General features: G+C 44.8%; 1 protein-coding gene across 1 annotated transcript; it reads right to left on the bottom strand.

The window, feature by feature from the left end:
* Positions 1-497: 497 nt before the first annotated feature.
* GPD1 (glycerol-3-phosphate dehydrogenase 1) lies at positions 498-17,840 on the bottom strand. Its single transcript, XM_075591909.1, has 8 exons — positions 17,686-17,840; positions 14,962-15,139; positions 12,551-12,691; positions 10,247-10,385; positions 9,995-10,107; positions 5,602-5,835; positions 4,810-4,916; positions 498-2,573 (listed from the first exon to the last, which is right to left on the bottom strand). The coding sequence occupies exons 1-8, from the start codon at positions 17,721-17,723 to the stop codon at positions 2,477-2,479; spliced, it is 1,047 nt and encodes a 348-aa protein (XP_075448024.1). The 5' UTR covers positions 17,724-17,840; the 3' UTR covers positions 498-2,476.
* Positions 17,841-18,426: the final 586 nt, after the last annotated feature.

Genomic DNA, 18,426 nt, shown 5'->3' with positions numbered 1-18,426 from the left:
ATATTGGGTCTTAAATGGGTTTGGACCTTTAAATAATAATTAAAAAAAAAAAAAAGAGAGGTGATCCCTGCCCTTTATGGGTTTCCGACAGGTCCAAGCCTATTTTAAGCTGCACCACCTCAGCAGGCAGCCCTCCTCTCCCCTATTTCAGGAGCCCGAGCCTGTATACATGGAATGTATTCTTCACAATGTATTATACTGTTGAGGTTTTGAGCTTGCAGGGTTGTGTGTTTATACCATGGAGGAAGCAGTAATCCAGAAGTACATCCCAGGCATGTCTAGTCTTTGAATGACCCCTCAGACAGTGAGCATTTGAGAAGAACTAAACTCCTGCCAGGCTTTATTGTTATCGAGGCCTTGTTCAATCCCAGCAAAGTGTATAGCATGCACAGCACTCACACCTGGTGCCCAGTGACAATATAAGCAACACAATAACAGGTTTCACAGCAAACTCCCACACGTACACTCAGTAACAAAATACCACACCAGCAGAGTAATAAAGGTCACAATCATTTATTACCCAATTTTACAAAAAAATGAGATACTTTTACCCTCGGCTTCTCACCGTGCCGAGAATGAGAGCGCTGACATTTTCCTGCTGGTCGCGGCACGCGTCGTGGGGACACATGACCCCAGAGAACATGTTTCTTCAAGTTGCCTCAAGGTAAAGGAGCAGAAACAAAACGACGACCAATACTATGTAGTTTAAAATGACTAATAAAAGCAACGGGGCTGCCTTTAGCACCAAGGTACACATGCAAAGTATTGTATTGCAGGCCTCTGGCACTGGAAGGGCAAACTAACCTGTATCCTGTATCCGGCTGTGTTTACCAGTGCCAGAGGGGACTTGACATTACATTGGTGGCCCCTCAGGCAAAGGCCTGTTCACACGTAGCAATTTCTTCCACAATGTTGCGCTTGCAGCCGCGAGCTGGATAATCAGGTGTGGTATGTTTGTCATAGCACCTCGGACCTGGAGGAGTGTTATTACTGTACATTGAGAACGTGGGACAAAAAGGAGCAGAGAAATCCAGCATTTGATGTATTCCTTAAGGCCGCGCGTATAGTCCCGGCGACGCTGTGTCAAAACAAATATACAGGCAGTCCTCGTTTTACAGCGCTTCGCTTTACAACGAATGGCTTATCCAACGCTATGCAACGCATACCTATGTTCATTTTTACAACGCCAAAACGGCTTATCCAATGCTCTTACAACGCTTTGCAAAGTTGTTTATGTGTATATAATATATATATATATATTATATAATATTATACTATCTAATATATTATTATATTTTATGTTATATATATATATATATATATATATATATATATATATATATATATATATATATATATATATATATAAATACAGTATATACACTATATAATTTATGTGTGTGCTGCATATCTTATTGTCTGCATAAAATATTTGGTGTATTTTAGTGTTAAAAATGCCTTCAGGAACGGAACCTTTCATTTAAACAGTGTTCCTATGGGAAAACGTGTTTCGCTTTAAGACGTTTCACTATCCAACGCCATTTTGAGTAACGCATTGTGTCGGATAACCGAGGACTGCCTGTATTGAATCCATCGCGCGCGCCTATAGTAGGAGCGGCGAGACGGATTGGTCGCGATCGCTGGAAGTCAATGAAAATTGATTTTTCAGCCACCGCAGCCTGACGTCAGAGCCATGTGAGCGATTCAGCCAATGAGGGTGAACCGCTCGCGGCCACGTCCCCGCCACCCCGGTCGCCGTCTCTTGTCTCTAACACTATAAGCATAAATCGCTGCTACAATGGCGACGGATGACGTCGCGTCGCTGTAGCAAGGACTATAAGCGCGGCCTTATTCCTCTCTGATCCATGCCGTGTGTTCTCCACAAAGTGCAAGTTCAAGCACATGGAGCAAAATAGTTGCAAATGATGTGACTACATTGACGCAGAATTAAAAAGAATCTCTTAGTATCACTTTTACAGCAGAGACCTGCTCCTCTGCCATGATACCCAGGGGTAAGAACAATTAAAAGGATGACTTATATTTGCACTTTAGTAAATCTATCCCAGGCTCCCCAATGTTGTGTTGCAGGCTTCTGACTCTGAAAGGGTTAAGGCAAAGGCTGTGACGAGGAGGAGATTATTAGCAGCTGTAAAACTGCAATAAAAACGTATCAGAAACCCTATTGTAAAATTACCAAAGCAAATATCTAGCCGGATCAAAGTGTACTGCTCAGCACCTGCCATGCTTACACAAAGTCTACAAAGGCCCGTGCATCGGGGCACCTAAAATCCTGATCTCCAACACCCCAAGGCCACGAAGTGAGCAATACAATCACAAACGCTGGGTGCAAAGTATGTTTGGGCATATATACAATCTATATATTCAAACATACATGTAGAGACGTGGGCCAGAGAAGATTTAAAAAAAGAGAGGCAAAGTAGACGGTGAGATTAAGAGGTAACAGTTCACAGCCTGTTTACATGTGTTCGGGGTGATTCTGGAGGCATGTAATGAATTCTGTGACAGGTTTTCCCTCGTAGCAAGTCTGATACACGGCAGTAAAGAGCGGGAACCTGGTGAGGGAGACAGAGAAGTAGAGAACATAAGTGGAAAGGGAGGAGGCACATTTATTGCAACACTGTCACTGTCATCCCCATCCCGGCTGTCCCTGACGGGTCACCTGACTCTGCTCTCCAAGCCTTTGCATACAAAGTAATGCAGAGGTCCATACGTACAAATAACACGCATGTGTAAAAACACAGCAACATCCATTGCACCAGTGTGTGCTACTCAGGCATATTCAAACTACATGTGTGAACAACACAAGGACTCGTATATGTACAGATAGAATACATGTCAAACACAGGGGCCCACATACACAAACTGTGTGTGACACAAGAGACCTTTATATTTAAACATGTCATGTATGAGTGATACAGAGTCCTGTATAGACACCAAGTGTGTGCTTGATGCAGTCCAGCTGTGCACATTACATGTATCATATGTGGACCTAAACATGCAACATATGTATAAGAATCACAAGGAAACACTCAGTCTGCCTGGGTATTATATTTGTTACATGTTTACACTAGTGACAGGTGCAAATACACACACACAGACACACACGGACACACCAACAGGCTGGGTTAGATACTGTGACAGCCAGAGGTTTGCAACACAGTATGATACACTGACAGACAGCAATAGACATAGATTTATTGACAAAGACACACAAACAGAGACAGACACAATGACCGGTGCACAGAGATTCTGACACGGACAGTCGGAAACAGTCACACACCCCGAATAGCACAAACTTTGGTCTTTTGACACCATTAAAGCTTAGCTGAAGCCCTCCCCTGCTGTTACCACATTAAGAGCCAGCTACCAGTGAGCGGTGCCCCCCCTGGGATTGAAAAAAAGGAGAGCAGACCCCGTCAGCTGTGGATGTGGAAACCATGTGGAAGACTTCCGCTGACAGTTGCTAGTTTAGGCCTCTGCTCCCCTGCACGCTCCTCCTCACACCCGCCCGCCACATGCGGCCTCTTCCACTGGAAGTCCCGGCCCTACTAAACTCCTGCTGGCCAATTTAGCCGCAGCGTAGGCAAGTGATGCCTTTTATTAAAACCAACATGGAGGCTTGTCCATCAATGTAGCATGTACATGAACTTTGTAGACCGAAACAAGTGTGTTCTGACTACGGGATGGAAGTGTGTTTGAGGAAGAAGTCAGTCTGTACTATCACACACTTACACGTTACTGGGCGAAGGAAGAAGAAAATGGACAGAAACTAGTCTTAATAAACATTTTTACAAACTACTTTATATTAATGTAGTCAAATAATGATGCATCATTACTAGGGGCAGAGCAAAAATATAGGTACTTTTAGCATAGATACTGGGCCTGGATAACATGCTCTGGGAATGGTCATTATCAGTTCTTAGCTGATGGCAACATATCCCCTGCACTGTAATGACAGCAATTGCTTATACATGTTTAAGGCTGCGCTTATAGTGCCGGCGACGTCAGGCTGCGGTCGCTGGAAAAATCTAATTGAGATGACTTCCAGCGATCGCGACCAAGCTGTCGCGCTTACTATAAGCACAAGCGACGCCGGCAATACATTTGTTTTGACGCGACGTCGCATCGCTGTCGCCGGCACTATGAGCGCAGCCTAAAGGTGCTCTTATTTTGAAAGATGTGCTTCCCCATACTAGTTCGCATGGTGTCTGTCTGTTTTCCCTGCTCACTGATTTTCTACCAGTGTTGTAGTCCTAAACCCAAAAGCGCCAAGCCACTCCCACTTTGTGACATCACTGGACTTCTGTGCCACCTAGTGGGGTGGGAGCAACGGAGATTAAACAGCAGCGGTTGCCATGTGAACACTTTAGTGCAGGCATTTGGACATTTAAAATTTTAATAAAATCAGCTTGATAAAAATAAATCAAAATCAAGTTGTAATCTGCTTTAAGGGATTACAATTAAACTCATCTTCAAAATAGGTCCTTTTTGATGGGACTGCACCTTTAAGACAATGTATATATTATGTGAAAGACATTTCTAGCTGCAGTGGTGAGGGATGGACTTTAAATATTAGTTTCCATCTCAGCTCCCCCCCCCTCTACAACAGGAGTGGCCAACTCCAGTCCTCAAGAGTCACCAACAGGTCAGGTTTTAAGGATAGCTTCAGCACAGGTGGCTCAATCAGTGGCTCAGTTATTCTGACTCCTGAAAACCTGACCTGTTGGTGGCCCTTGCGGACTGGAGTTGGCCAGCTACGGTACACAAGTTGATCAAAATTACACTTACTTCTCCACTATGTTCTTGCTCTTGAGGATATGATTAAGTTCGGCTGAGGTTTGTGGTCCTTGCAGTTTCTGCCCATTCAGCATCTCCTTCTCCAGCTGCTCTATGGACTAGAACAAGAAGTTCCCCCTTTACATTTACAGACAAACTTTGCTCTCTCCAACACGGGAAGGGGAGGGGGGAGGGGGGGAAACAGGTCTCCGTGAAGATAAGAAGTGCATTTGGACACATTCCCATATATTGTCTTTTTAAGGCAGCATCATTTTAGTCTTAACCATATTCAAGATCGTTTTTAAACAACATTGCTTAAGCGATTTAACTCGTTAGTCTTCCTGAGCTTTCATCTCACATTCCGCTCAACTAGAAAGACTCATTCACTATAACCCCATAAACATGAAGATAAAACCATCTATGGCAGAGAAGAGGTGTGCGTCAACCTCATATGCAGTCACTTTGGAAATGCCAAATTCATCAGAAATCAGATGAGAAACAGTTCCAGGATCATCCGATAGAACATATGACAACATATGGGGTAATGCCATGTGCCAATATTTGGTATATGATTTGTGATTTCATGAAAATCTTGCTTATGAGATGAAACGCCAAATAAATTGGCATTTCCAGTTTGTTACATTTTGGGTTGGCCAAACACAACCTTGGTGGAAACGTACACGCATTTACCCAGCTTAATAAAGACATTCGTTGAAAAAAGGGATACATGGCTCCTTTCATTTTCGACGTGAGTCCCACAAGGCTCCCTTCTTCACGACACACACATTAATCTCTGCTTCTTACTTTTCCCGTCTTGGCGAAAGCTTCGCCGACTTTCCTGTTCCGGCCACCGTAACATGTTGTGATCAGGTCAGCGACACCGCAGCTCTCCAGGAAGGTGGCGGATGTAACAGGTCCGGCACAGAACAGTTTGGTGAAGGCGATCATCTCCATTAGCCCCAGCCGGATAACGGCTGCTTTTGTGTTATCGCCAAAACCAAGCCCATCACAGAAACCAGCTCCGACTGCAACAATGTTCTGAGAAGCAAGAGAGAAGCACAACGCTCCCTGAATTCTGTGTGTTTCAATGCCACGGCTACAATGCACATCAGCATCACCTAAACCAGAGGTGGCCAACTCCAGTCCTCAAGGGCCATCAACAGGTCAGCTGTCCAGGATATCCTTGCTTCAGCACAGGTGGCTCAATCAGTGACTCAAGTTAATTATGATTGAGCCACCTATGCTAAGCAGGGATATCCTGAAAACCTGACCTGTTTGAGGCCTTTGAGGAATGGAGTTGCCCCCTCCTGTCCCAAACCATCAGAATCTATGGATGAACACATGCACAACCTTATTGCTGATTCCACTGATCACAGGGGAGGACTAGTCAGAGAGGTAAGGAGCTGGGCCTCTACATGGGGGTGAAAGAACCTGATCCTCACCTTTTCCTTCTGGACCACTTGGAGAGAAGATGCGTGAGGAAGCAGCACAGATAGTGAGCGTCTCCTCTCCTACATGTAAGAGCTCAGCAAAGGTGAAGAGAGACCGAGGAAGAAGGGCAAGTGAGGTAAGCACCGGTGAGGGACGCGCACATACGGATTAGAGATACAGTACTTTACACAAGAGAGGCGGCACTAAACGCAGAGTCCATGTGGTTTAGAGGGGTGCCCAAATACACTTCTGGGGGCAACCCTGTGTGTCTGAGAGTAATATGTGAATGTTAGGGTGACTATTTGTGGGTTCTAGTAATGTGTGTCTGGAATCGTTGCTGGTCATGATATATTTTATTGGACTAACAGGAAAATTCTGCCAAGACGTTGGGATGTAAATAAGCAAAACAAAAAAAAGCTGCCGACCTTCTGTGAACAGGACAAGACCACAAACCAATATATTTTAGAGGAAATCCCTCCTATGGCCAAAGTAGGTTAATGCCATTGACATGTTTAAGCGATTACATTTAGGTGATTTGATGCCTCTTTTTACTCAAATCGGACATCTAAAAGTACTTTTGCGTTTTTTAAAGCTAGTTTGTTAACATGGTGATTTCAAACTTAGGAGGGTATTCATCTCCTCTGGATACTGCCTTTTGTCTGATGTCACTGAGTGTCCAGCAAGTGCTTGTACAGCCAAAGCCACCCGTCTCTCCCCATTCCCTCATGGCTCTCTTTTCCCTCACCCTTACTGGCTCTCTGATAAGGACAGTGAGGGATGAGTAAAACAAACACTTGATTGACAAACCCTTCCAAATTCAGAGGCCCCTTAGGCTATAGCCCCAGTCCTCCCTGCGGCACGCGCGCCTGGCGGCATGGCGGTGCGTGCAGAGTCTGCAGCCGCGATCAGCGGTCTGTAGGGGAGCGCGTGGGGGCAGAGCCATGATGGGGCATATCTGCCCTGCCATTGGCTGCGCGCCGACAACGTGACCGCGTCACGGCATGGGAAGACAAAATTCTTGTCTTCCCTGCCAGTGTATGTGTCACAGCGCTTTGCGCACCCGCACACACACGGCCACTGGGGCCTGCCCCATAGAGGGCTGTGCTGTGGCGTGTGGCGCACTCACCGCCGTGACCACCGGGGACTCAGCCTTAGAAATTCAACTTGTAACAAATTTCCCCAATAATGAAAGCAGACAAACCTTAGCATGGTTACATTTGTGTAGGGAGGCCAATCACTCTATTAACACTTCGGGTGCCCTTATGATGTTTCCTGAATATCACGTGAGCCGGCCCATATGACGTTCACGGAGCGGGAAGTGATTACGGCTCATTTTATTGTGAGAGATCACGTTTACTGGTCCATTGAGGGCGTCACTTTAGTTTGTGTCACTATTGACGTGTCGCAGTCACATGCTCATGTTCTGGGAAAACTTCTTGCACAGAAATGGTTGGATTCTTTACAAACACTACGTGGGATTGCACCATTATAGCTTGTGATCTTGTCTTGCCCACAGGTCAGTGCATCCCTGACAACAGAGTCTATTATCTTAAGCCACCACCATCGCTGCAGCAAACAAAGCAGGTACCCAACACCTACATATTAGTTGCAAGTTGGGATACATTTTAATGAGCCAACAAGAAAGATTTCCAAACAATTTATCATTGTAATTGGCTTTCTTAGACAGATTCAACCACCTTAAAAGTAGCTGCCTTACTTGTGGCTTCTGACAAATTAATGTATTTAGCATTTCCCCAGAACACTGCATACAAACTAATCAGTTACTGATGTTTATCTGTTTGAATAATGATGGCTTCATGAGTAGTTTGCAAACAAAGAACAGAGTAGAAAGAACAATTCACCTGCAGCTTTGAGCACTGACAAACAGTCTTATATTTGTCCATTTTTCAAAAAACTTCAGTCAGCTTAAATTTAGATATTAAACATGCCACTGTTCTTAGTTCACCTTTGTTCTAGGAGAGACTGCCCCTTTAAATATGCAATAGATCTCTTCTTTGTGGCTCTTCAAGACCCTATAGTTTTATTTATTTGCTTTATTGTTTTAATTCAACAATTCAAAATGATTATTACATGTAACTGTGTTTCCCCTAACAGGTGGGAGATTTGGCCATTACTACGTATGTGGTGCATGATACCTGCTGGTAACAGGAGGGCTGAGTCATACCCTACATATTTTTTATCAGTTCAGCGCCTCCATCTGTCGTAGGCTCCAGGGAACTGAAGGTGATCTCCCACAGTAGAACGATTACCTCTCCCTCCAGTAAGGTCACACACCAGGCACGAGGTATAACAACAGGAATGGTTTATTGTCCTCACTGTACAGCACAGTACCAAGGCAGAGTTCTGCCCGATGCAGTCTCTCAGCTACCACTGAAGGTTGGTCCCTGGACCTTCACTACAGGCCAAGGGCACCTGCAACAGTCCCAGCTCTTCCCCGCTCCTCTAACAGAGGCATGGTACACATTCACTCTCCCCGGAGGGAAGAGGACCAGAGTCGGCCCAATAGTCAGACTCTTGGCTGTGTGACCTGCCCCTCTCAAGTGGGTAGAGGCACTTCCGATTTTGGGGCGGCCCTGCCCTTAAGTACAACCAGGAGGAGGGCACCAGGTCTGTCTCATGATTGGTCATGCCCAGGCCTGATGTCACCGCCTCTCGCTGTCACACAAGTGCAGCACCCCGGGGAGCAAACCCCCATATCAACTACTGGCAACCTGATTGTACCAGGGCTTACTGCCAGTACAGGGCAGAATAGTAGCCATCAGGTGACCTGGCTACATAACATTATGATATTCATTACATATATAATATAGACATCTGTTTATACATTATTTAGACATACAGGGATGTGGATACAGGGATGTGGACTGAGATTGTGTGAAATCTAGTAATAGCATTAGTTTTTATTAAATCTCATCTTCTCACTGGTATTTAACCCATAAATCCAACACATAAATCCATTGCTAATCTCAAAACATAAACCTAGATTATACCAATGAGATGAAAACGTCATATAATAATAGTTATTTAATATAGTGCTTTTCTCCCAATGGGACTCAAAGCGCTTCAGTTACAGTATAGTGCCTGGTACGTAGCACATAGAATTGAGACAGACACAGTTCCTGCCCAGATGAGCTTACACTATGTTTCTCATGCCTGATGCCCAGAGAAATAAAGTGTAACCACTTTTCTAAACGTTAACTATATACCAAACCTTTCCTGTACACAAAACCAACAACAGGAATTGTCCAAACAACACTCAACCGAAGTCAACAATATCATCAATCTCAACCCCTCCACCCCCCAACTGAACCGATAACTCAGACACAGAATACCCTGCAGCCCATACGAGCCCAACACGTAACAATGACAGGGTGGGTGTCTGATCCCTTTATGTTTAATCAGACCCTTATTTTATTTTCAATAAACCTATTTTGCAAACATGTTTAGCTGTTATTTCTTGTGTGGTGTCACGGTGTTACTGCCCATCCCTTCTCTTACACGCTGTGAGAAGACGGGGGAGATCCCATGGTGTTGGAAACCATTGTCAGGTGCCGCCTAAAGTCCCATTAAAAAGAAATATTCTTAATTTATAAAGGGGGGGGGGGGGGAAATCTTTTTTTTTTTTTACATTTTAAATGGTGATACCATTTGCTTAAAGAAGGTAAGTACGTTGGCACGTTGTGTACAATAATTTTGTTTGCTACGTGGAACTGCCGCAAATGAACACTTTAAAGTAGTCTCTTACCTTCAGTGCTCCACATAATTCCACTGTATCAGCCTCTTCCACCACAGTGATACGGAAATTTCGTGTTTGGAACAACTCCTTCAGGATTTGCCCGTGCACTTTGTTTTTACAGCCTAAGAGAAAGGAGTCAAATGTTTTATAAAGTCATTCCTCAGCAAGCCCTGGGAGAGCAGTCACTAGCAGGGCCCTGGGTCTGTCTGTGATGTGTGTCCATCCATCTGTGGTTCTTCCGCAAAGCGGATTGTCTCTTACCAATTGTGGTCTCGCAGAATTTCCCATCAGCCACTTCATTGGCAATGTTTGCGCCCATCAGGACACTCATCTGGATTCCCAACTTCTCCCGAATGATGTCAGAGATCAGACGCAGCCCATCAGGCCCCTCATCTACTCCCTGAAAAGGACCATGTCCACAGATCACTGCGCTGCCAACAACGGATGTCCACACTGCACTTGATCCAAGATGCACGTTTTATTCATTGAAAGCAGGGATATACAGAATGTGTTGTGCAAGTATGGAGCAGGAAATACATGAATATAGAGTAATGTGGGCACTGTGCAAAGGAGAATCAAGTTGAACGTAACCACCGGGGCTCCATATTAAGTGGGGTATCCAATAGTCCCAGCGATACAGCAGCGGGTATGAGAGAAGTACAGACACATGGACTTCCAAATAATAAAAAAAAAAAAGAGTGTGTGTGCCGATCACGTGCATTTTAAGTGAAACTTCTTTGTCTTTTGTCACAGAAATTGTATTTGTGATGGTGATGTTTTTAATTAAAAATCAAGATACAATTTCAATGCCAAAATGCAAAAAAGTTTGACTTAGAACGCGTGTTTTAGCTATTTGCAAGTCAATATTTATAGTAACTGAATTCCTTTTGGTGTCGGTGTGTGTGTGTGTGTCAGGGTGCCAGAGTGTGTATGTTTGAGTCAGTGTGTGTGTGTGTGTGTCAGTTAGTGTGTGTGAGTCATTGTGTGTGTGTGTGTGTGTGTGTGCCAGTCAGTGTGTATGTGTGCCTCTGTGTCTGTCAGTGTGTGTGTGTGGTCTCTGTGTAATGCTGCTGGTGCGCCGGTGCCTTCTGCGCATGCGAGAGAATGGGGGCTGTACCTATTAGGTTGTGCACATGCGCGATGATTCTGCCGGAGCAGCCCACTCTCTACTCCCCCCGACGGAGGTGTGGGGACATGGCCAGCCCCCGTCGCATCTCCCGGCCAAACAGGAGATTTCGGGGGAGCCGGGGCACAGGATCGGCTGTATTGCGCATGTGTGGGGGTGACAATTGACTTCTGCGCATGCGCGCTGCGGCTCACAACTCCTTGTGTGCATGCAAGTTTAGTGTGGTCCATGCAGCCTAGAATGCTGTTTTTGTGCGCATGGGCGCACGCCCATTAGTACCGTGACGTCACTCGCCTTATGGTTTTTCGTTACCAGGCAAGAATTTTTTCAGATGAAAACCCTTTAGGCGCCAGCAAAAAAGTTTCACTTCAAAAGGTGTTTAATGAGCCAGAAGATCCAATGTTTTAGCCGTATGAATCAGCCTATGTCAAGGGGAGGGCTCTCGGCCGAAACTTTGGCTCTTGTCGCTTATTAAACACCTTTTTGGCATTGCGCATGCATGTGGCGCGCGCATTTCGTTTATATAGTTGTAAGCGGTGGCGTTTAAAAAAAACAAAAAAAAAAACATTTAAAGTGTATTATGTGTTTTTTAAAACTTTAAATTATTCAAATAGTTGTAATTTTAATGGAAACACAGGAGCGAACCTACGCGCAATTCAGCTAGTTTTTCTCAATCTGTATTGCAGCCTCACTGTGATTGGCTAAAGAGCGTGATGTGCAACGGCAGCAGCACGAAAATATACTTTTCAGGTCTTTCCCCCGATCTGCCGGCTCAACGCTCACTGCCGTGCGCGCGGCCGAAGTATAGAACGTCAGGCATGGACACAGCAAAATGTAAATGACGTGCACGCACTATATTACACGATTTATAGTTTGGGAGTGTAATTGGACAAGACAAACAATGGTTGGTGAAGATGTGCACATCTGATTAAGGGATAGGCTTGGAGAGTCAGAAAGCACCAGTGTGCATATGTGTGGGGTGAGGGGAAATATTTTTGCAATGTAATTAGTAAGTAGTGGTACTAAGGTTTAATTCCCCAACTCCCCTCCCCCCAAAAAAACCCACTTTGAAATCAATTGGTAGAGGTTCTTTAAAATACTTTTGTATCATCGCACAATCCCAGAGTCACTGGCTGTGTTGTATCTATTGAAGGTATGTCAATGTAGTGTGGCATACAGCTGATTATGTTATCTAAGTGACTTCACAAATATACCCCTATACAGAGCCCCTGATCTAGATGACAACAATGGAAAAAGCTTTCAAACATATTTTTAAAATACTGTGGCTGACTTGCCCCCCCCAAAGAGCAGTTATCTAATCTTACTTAAACATATTGGATCACAGTCTCTGGGACCCTTTGTGGGACTGAAGCGGTGTGTAAAGCAGTGTTTGTGAGGTCTCATCACTGGCAGTATTCCCACCCAGTTGTCGGTCCCACCTTTATGAGAGACACTCCGAATGCCTCTTTCTTCATGTTAGATTTCAGCTGCTCACACAATTTGCCGATAAACTGATGGGGAACAACGAAGATCAGAATATCTGCTCCTGCTGCAGCTTCGAGCAAGTCTGGGACAGCCACCTAACGAGAGACAGAAACGGCCCGCAAAAAATATAGAAGGACATTTATCAAACTGCATTGAATATATATGAGCCAATTTCCACAAGGTCCATCTATGCCAGGGGTGGCCAACTCCAGTCCTCAAGGGCCAGATTTTCACGATATCCCTGCCTCAGCATAGGTGGCTCAATCATTCTTACAGAGCCACTGATTGAGCCACCTGTGCTGAAGCAGGGATATCATGAAAACCTGGCCTGTTGGTGGCCTTTGAGGACTGGAGTTCGCCATCCCTGGTCAATGCTATAAAAACATTAAAAGTAGATTTTCCTTTGAAAATCAGTCATTTTATTCTCTAAAAAGCTTTGGGAACCAGAAAAAAGTAGTAGTTTTCTGTACCACTCAGTACCATCACACGTCAACACTGAAAAAGGATTAACAAACAAAAGAAGCACTGAAGAAGAACCCAGGTCACTTTTAGCTTCATCACTCATTCATGCATTTACGCCTTTGTTCAGAGCTGCATGACTTCAACTAGCCAATCAGAACGCTAAAGTGTGCTCAGTTTACATTGCGACTAGTGATGCTATAGAAACGGATTTAGAAGTAGTTGAGGAGTTCTGACTAGGGACCTTCACTTCTTTTTCTACCTCTGTTCTTATAAAGAGTAGGGTCTATGCAGCATGAAGTGACAGCTAAGCAAATTAGGAATCGTTCTCAAACAACTGTTACTAAGTATCTCAAAATGCACAAATACAACTTCAGCATGAGGTTGCAACACTATATGCATCTAGTAGCTACATAGGACAACTAGAACTAGCCACAAACCAACGGTTTTCCATCCAGCTAGCAAAATAGTTATTGGTTTCTTGAGCAACTGTGGATTAACACAGTGAGGCGCAAGATTGTTCAGGGGGGGGGGTGCGGCGGTTGCAGATGCCCCCTGCTCTTCCCCCCAAGACTTTTAAATTAATGCCGGGGGATTGCGTGAGGCCTCTGCAACTTCACTTACCTTCGGCGACGCATCGCCATGGCAACGCGACAGCGCGGCGTCATTTGACACAGAGACAGAAACAAGGTAAGGGAGGGGGGCGTGAGCAGGGAGGGAAGCGCAGCAGGGAAAGATTGCGCACCCCTGGGTTAACACTTCATTGAATTGACAAATAACATATTTAACCATTCAGAGGTTGCAATGCCATATTTATATAAAAAGATCATTACAGCTAGCTACCGATTTGTTGCTGTTTCTTGTAGCAGCTATGAAACAAAATGACAACTAGCTACTTATTACTGCGGTTCCACTAAACAAGTGTGACAACTCGTTATTATTGAATGGTAGTGGTACTTATATGTCCTATAGGTACCACTACCAAAGACATATAGTTACTTTGTTACTGCTTTATGTAACTGGCTGCCCCATGGGCTGGATTTTTAATTAGCATGGTCAGGATTTTTCACAAGTTGTTTTTCCTATAACTTGATACAATTAATTGTAATTGTTTTTGTAGCAGAGCCGTGACTAGAGCATATATGAGCCCTCCTGGTGCAGCATACAAGAACAAATTCCTAGTGATATAAATTGGAAGGCGCATCGAGGTGGCCATTTTTATTGCTGCAGAAATGTTCCAACTAGTACAACACCCTCTTTTGAAAATATATGTTAACCTTTCCCTTTAGTATAAGTGTGTTTTACTATTAAGGTGATCTTGATAAGAACAATCTACTAATATTCTAGTCCATTTTCTCTTTACATTCAGTTTATTATTCACCCCTTGGAGCATGGGCGGAAATACCATATGTGCAGTCTGTTTAGCATGTCTAAAGCCCCCCATTCCTACACACTCTCTCCGTGGGCCCTAGGTTGACTAGTTCCACCCCATCCTTGGTGTAACACCCCCCCCCCACTGAGTGAGTTTATTCTCGTTTGTGTAGCTAGGTCAAAGATCATGTTGCATTAGTGAGCAATCAAATGCCCTTGCTAGTTTTGATAATCTTGTAAGACTGCCTTCATATCCAGTGATGGAACTCAGCAAGTCTCTATTTGCATGAGAAGAGAGCACTTAAGCAGTAATCATTCAATTCAGCACACAATGTTATGAACCAAGTAGAAGTACTCTGCCTTAGTATTGACGACCTCCACTTCGGCTGCAAAGCTTTAAAGCAGCATAGGCAACATGCTGAGGAGTGAATTATCACCCAAAAAAGGGTTTATACAGCTTCACATCTTCAGCAGATCCCATGTTGTTTTTGAAGGTGAAAGGACCATCATAAGACCTGGTGCCCCTTCCACTTACCACATTGGTTGGGAGTTTGTGTCCTGGGAGGTATTTGACATTCTCGTGCTCTGAATTTATGATCTCTGTTAGTTTCCTCCCTGAGACCACTTCCTCAAAGACCCACATCTTCACCACACTGTCAAACTGGGGGAGGCCAGCTGCATTCTCACCCACGTTCTTGGCGATGGCCGATCCCCTGTGGTAACACAGATGACAGGCAGGGTTCAAAGGCATGGATTACCGAGCACAAAAAAGGTACACAATGCTGTGTCAGAGGCAGTGCTATGTATACAATGGAGCAGCAGTGCATTTGTACAATGACGTTCAGGGTATAAGCGCAGTGCGTGCTGAGCAGCAACGCATATCAGGCGTGCGAGCTACAGTTGGTAGAACACATTATAAAAACAAACAGCAATACAGAGAATTGTGGGGGGAGAGGGGTATGAGTATAGAAAAAATACCCAAGGTGTAATATTAGGGAGTAACGCCATGTTTTTAGCTTAAAGGAGCAATCCAGGCTGCTTCTTTTAAAACAATTTTGTTCATTTTCCTAGATACTTACCGCCGAATGGGGGACGTTTGCTGCAGTTTACCGCTCCCACATTACATGGGCCAATAAGAAGCTGCACCGGGTGACGTAATGGCTTCCTATTGGCCCACAGGTCCCAGGAGCCTTAATGTGAACCCTAGAGTGACTACCGGCACTCAGTGCCAAATTTCCAATTAGGCCCAGGTCTAGGGCGACAAAACATTTTTTTTGGGAGGGGGTTCAATGTCCACCCACATATACTTTTGCCACACGCTCGGGCCTATAGGGCCTGATGGGAGGTCACTTAGCGGTTGCAGCCGCCTCCTTACCTACCGCCCTCCTCCTCCTCCTGAACCGCAGTGTCAAATAACACCAGAGACGTCACACGGCGTCTCGTCGTGCGACGTCACATTGGTGACATCCGCGGCATCATTTGACGCTGCGCTTCAGGAGGAGGGCGGCAGCAATGAGGCGGCCGCCACAGCTAAGGACCGGCTCACTCTGCTAGCTACACGACGGGCGCACGTCGTCACTCATGTTTGGTAATGGGAGTTTTCAGACATAAAACTACTCCCAGCGGCGAAGTACAGCGTTGACGCTGCTGCAACTCAGGGAGACAACGGAATTTGTGATTTCGTGCAGCAGCAGCGTCACGTGTACCTCGCCAGCCAATGAATGAAAGATCCATCTTTTTTTCTAAAAAGGAGGATGACGTCTTCCCCTGTCCCACCTACTATCGGTTCAGTCTGCTGGGGATGTTCACACATTGCCCAGACAAAGGCGCGCAACCATGGATGCGCGTACGCAACGTCGGGTAGTAGGCAGAGTGCGCCCAGCCCAAGTGTGTAGGGGCACTTTTCAAATACACTGCTGCCGGCATCCACTATGGACAGTATGCATCTCCGGAAGCAGGGAGTCCCCCGGAGCTGAAATTAATTTCCAGAGACCTCCTGCTTTAATTGTGTGTGTGTGTGTGTGTGTGTGTGTGTGTGTGTGTGTGTGTGTGTGTGTGTGTGTGTGTGTGTATATATATAAAAATAAAAAAATAATAATAAATAAAAAAAAAAAAACTTACTGGACAGTGTTCAAAAATCAGGCACAAGGGAGCAGACAGAAAATTAAAAACTCATTGCAAATCTCAGCCCACCAGGTTTACAGAATAACTTTAAAATCAGATTAAATGTCAGATTTGGGCAAAAATGCATCCCTCACCCAGATGTAAGTCCTTAAACAGGTCTCTGGCATTAGTTCAGGACTCTCCATGTGTTTGCATTACATATTTACAGCAAACATGACCCATTTGTCACAGAGTTAAAAGGTATTACAAAACATAGCAACACTGAACAGTGAGTCATTTCTAGTTCTTTTTATTTAATCCTTATTTCCACTATATTTTATAGACAATACACTTAAAACTGTTAGCATTACAAAGCCCTCGACCCTTTTAAAGTAATGTCTGAAGAGATTCATTACCATGCAGAAAATAAATATCCCCTTCCTGCAGTGAAGCACAGCACTGCTACTTTCTGGCAGCTTCACAGAAGTTATACAATCAGCAAACCGGTACCTAAGTGACCAGATCAGTAGTGCAGGTTATAGGTTAGAAGAATGAGCAGTAGATTAGGTTACTAGGCGATAAGGTCAGTCAGAAGTACTGGGCACGGTATAGGGGGCGGGGTGAAGTAGAGCAGAGTGCAGGCTGCATACAGTGCAGAGCAGGAGAGGCAGGCTAGGCTGCAAGTGCTAGTCAAAATCAGCAGTACTGGATATAGGGTGGTAGTCAAGTCATGAAGCATGGTGGGTGTAACCAAAGCTCAACATTTACATTAGTGGCCATTGGAGAAAGATCACGTGACGTTGAATGAACAATAAACAAAAGGCATTTCTCTATAAGTTCAGTAAATCAGAGGCTCTTCTATGGACAGCTAAGCTACCACAAATTCCACACCCTCTCGGCTGCTTTAAACCAGTATTCCCTTTCACTGGTAGCTGTGCCAAACAGACCCCACGATCTGTGCTTAAACACACCAAGTATCTTAACCTCAGTGCTTAATACTAACACAGTGACTAACACTCCTATCCGCCCTGAAGCGCCTGTGACTTTCTTAATACCCTGCAGACAGCTGTCAGCTTGTGACCCGATTTTGCCAACTCAGAGCACCTGTGCCAATTGCAATATCTACATATGAATCGCCTTAAAATGAAATACTGACCAGTTGCCAGAGCCAACGATGCAAACTTTCAGAGCCATGCTGGTGTGCCCAGGCCACGGTTGTATGCTCCTCTCGATCCTTGTGCAACTCCGGATCTCTCAACACGTTAGCTGCTTCTCTAAAAGTTTCAGGCAGCTCTAAATCCTGGGCATTTAAACACGTGGGCGACTGCCCCTGTGCAGCCGACACCGCCCCCTGACTCTGATTGGTCAGACGCTGCAGCTCTTTGCCCTTTAGTCACTTGTCTGTGGAGAGTTGCTGACTGTCTGTGGAGAGTTGCTGACTGTCTGTGGAGAGTTGCTGACTGTCTGTGGAGAGTTGCTGACTGTCTGTGGAGAGTTGCTGACTGTCTGTGGAGAGTTGCTGACTGTCTGTGGAGAGTTGCTGACTGTCTGTGGAGAGTTGCTGACTGTCTGCTCAGTTTGACTATACTGTGCTTGGGAGATGTAGGCACTTGGCATAACTGCAGCAGCACAGCACTTCCCACTAGTTCCACATCTCAGTTAGTGTGTGACATAAGAAATTGGATATTTCTATTTTATACAGTCATAAATAACTATTAAATAGCATAACATCGAAAGCTCATTAAGGAAACCATCCTGAGGCAAGTTCTGATTTCATCTGAATTATACCAATAAGAAAAGTTGCGTTTGTGAAATTGTCCCGAATGTATCAAACGACTTAACAAAATAGCTACTGCTAGTTTGTGCAAACTGCATATACTATTCACAATATTAAATT

The sequence above is a fragment of the Ascaphus truei genome, chromosome 3 (genome assembly GCF_040206685.1).
Source record: "Ascaphus truei isolate aAscTru1 chromosome 3, aAscTru1.hap1, whole genome shotgun sequence".
NCBI lineage: Eukaryota > Metazoa > Chordata > Amphibia > Anura > Ascaphidae > Ascaphus > Ascaphus truei.
Note: the sequence above shows the minus strand (reverse complement) of the source record. Positions and strands in the feature narration are given on the sequence as shown.

Coding starts and splice junctions, on each gene's coding strand:
- GPD1 (XM_075591909.1), bottom strand. CDS start 17,723: ATGGCTCTGAAAGTTTGCATCGTTGGCTCTGGCAACTG. Junction 10,386..12,550: donor TCGGAGTGTCTCTCATAAAG/GTGGGACCGACA, acceptor GGTCCTTTTCAG/GGAGTAGATGAGGGGCCTGA. Junction 2,574..4,809: donor AGCAAGAACATAGTGGAGAA/GTAAGTGTAATT, acceptor CTCCCTCACCAG/GTTCCCGCTCTTTACTGCCG.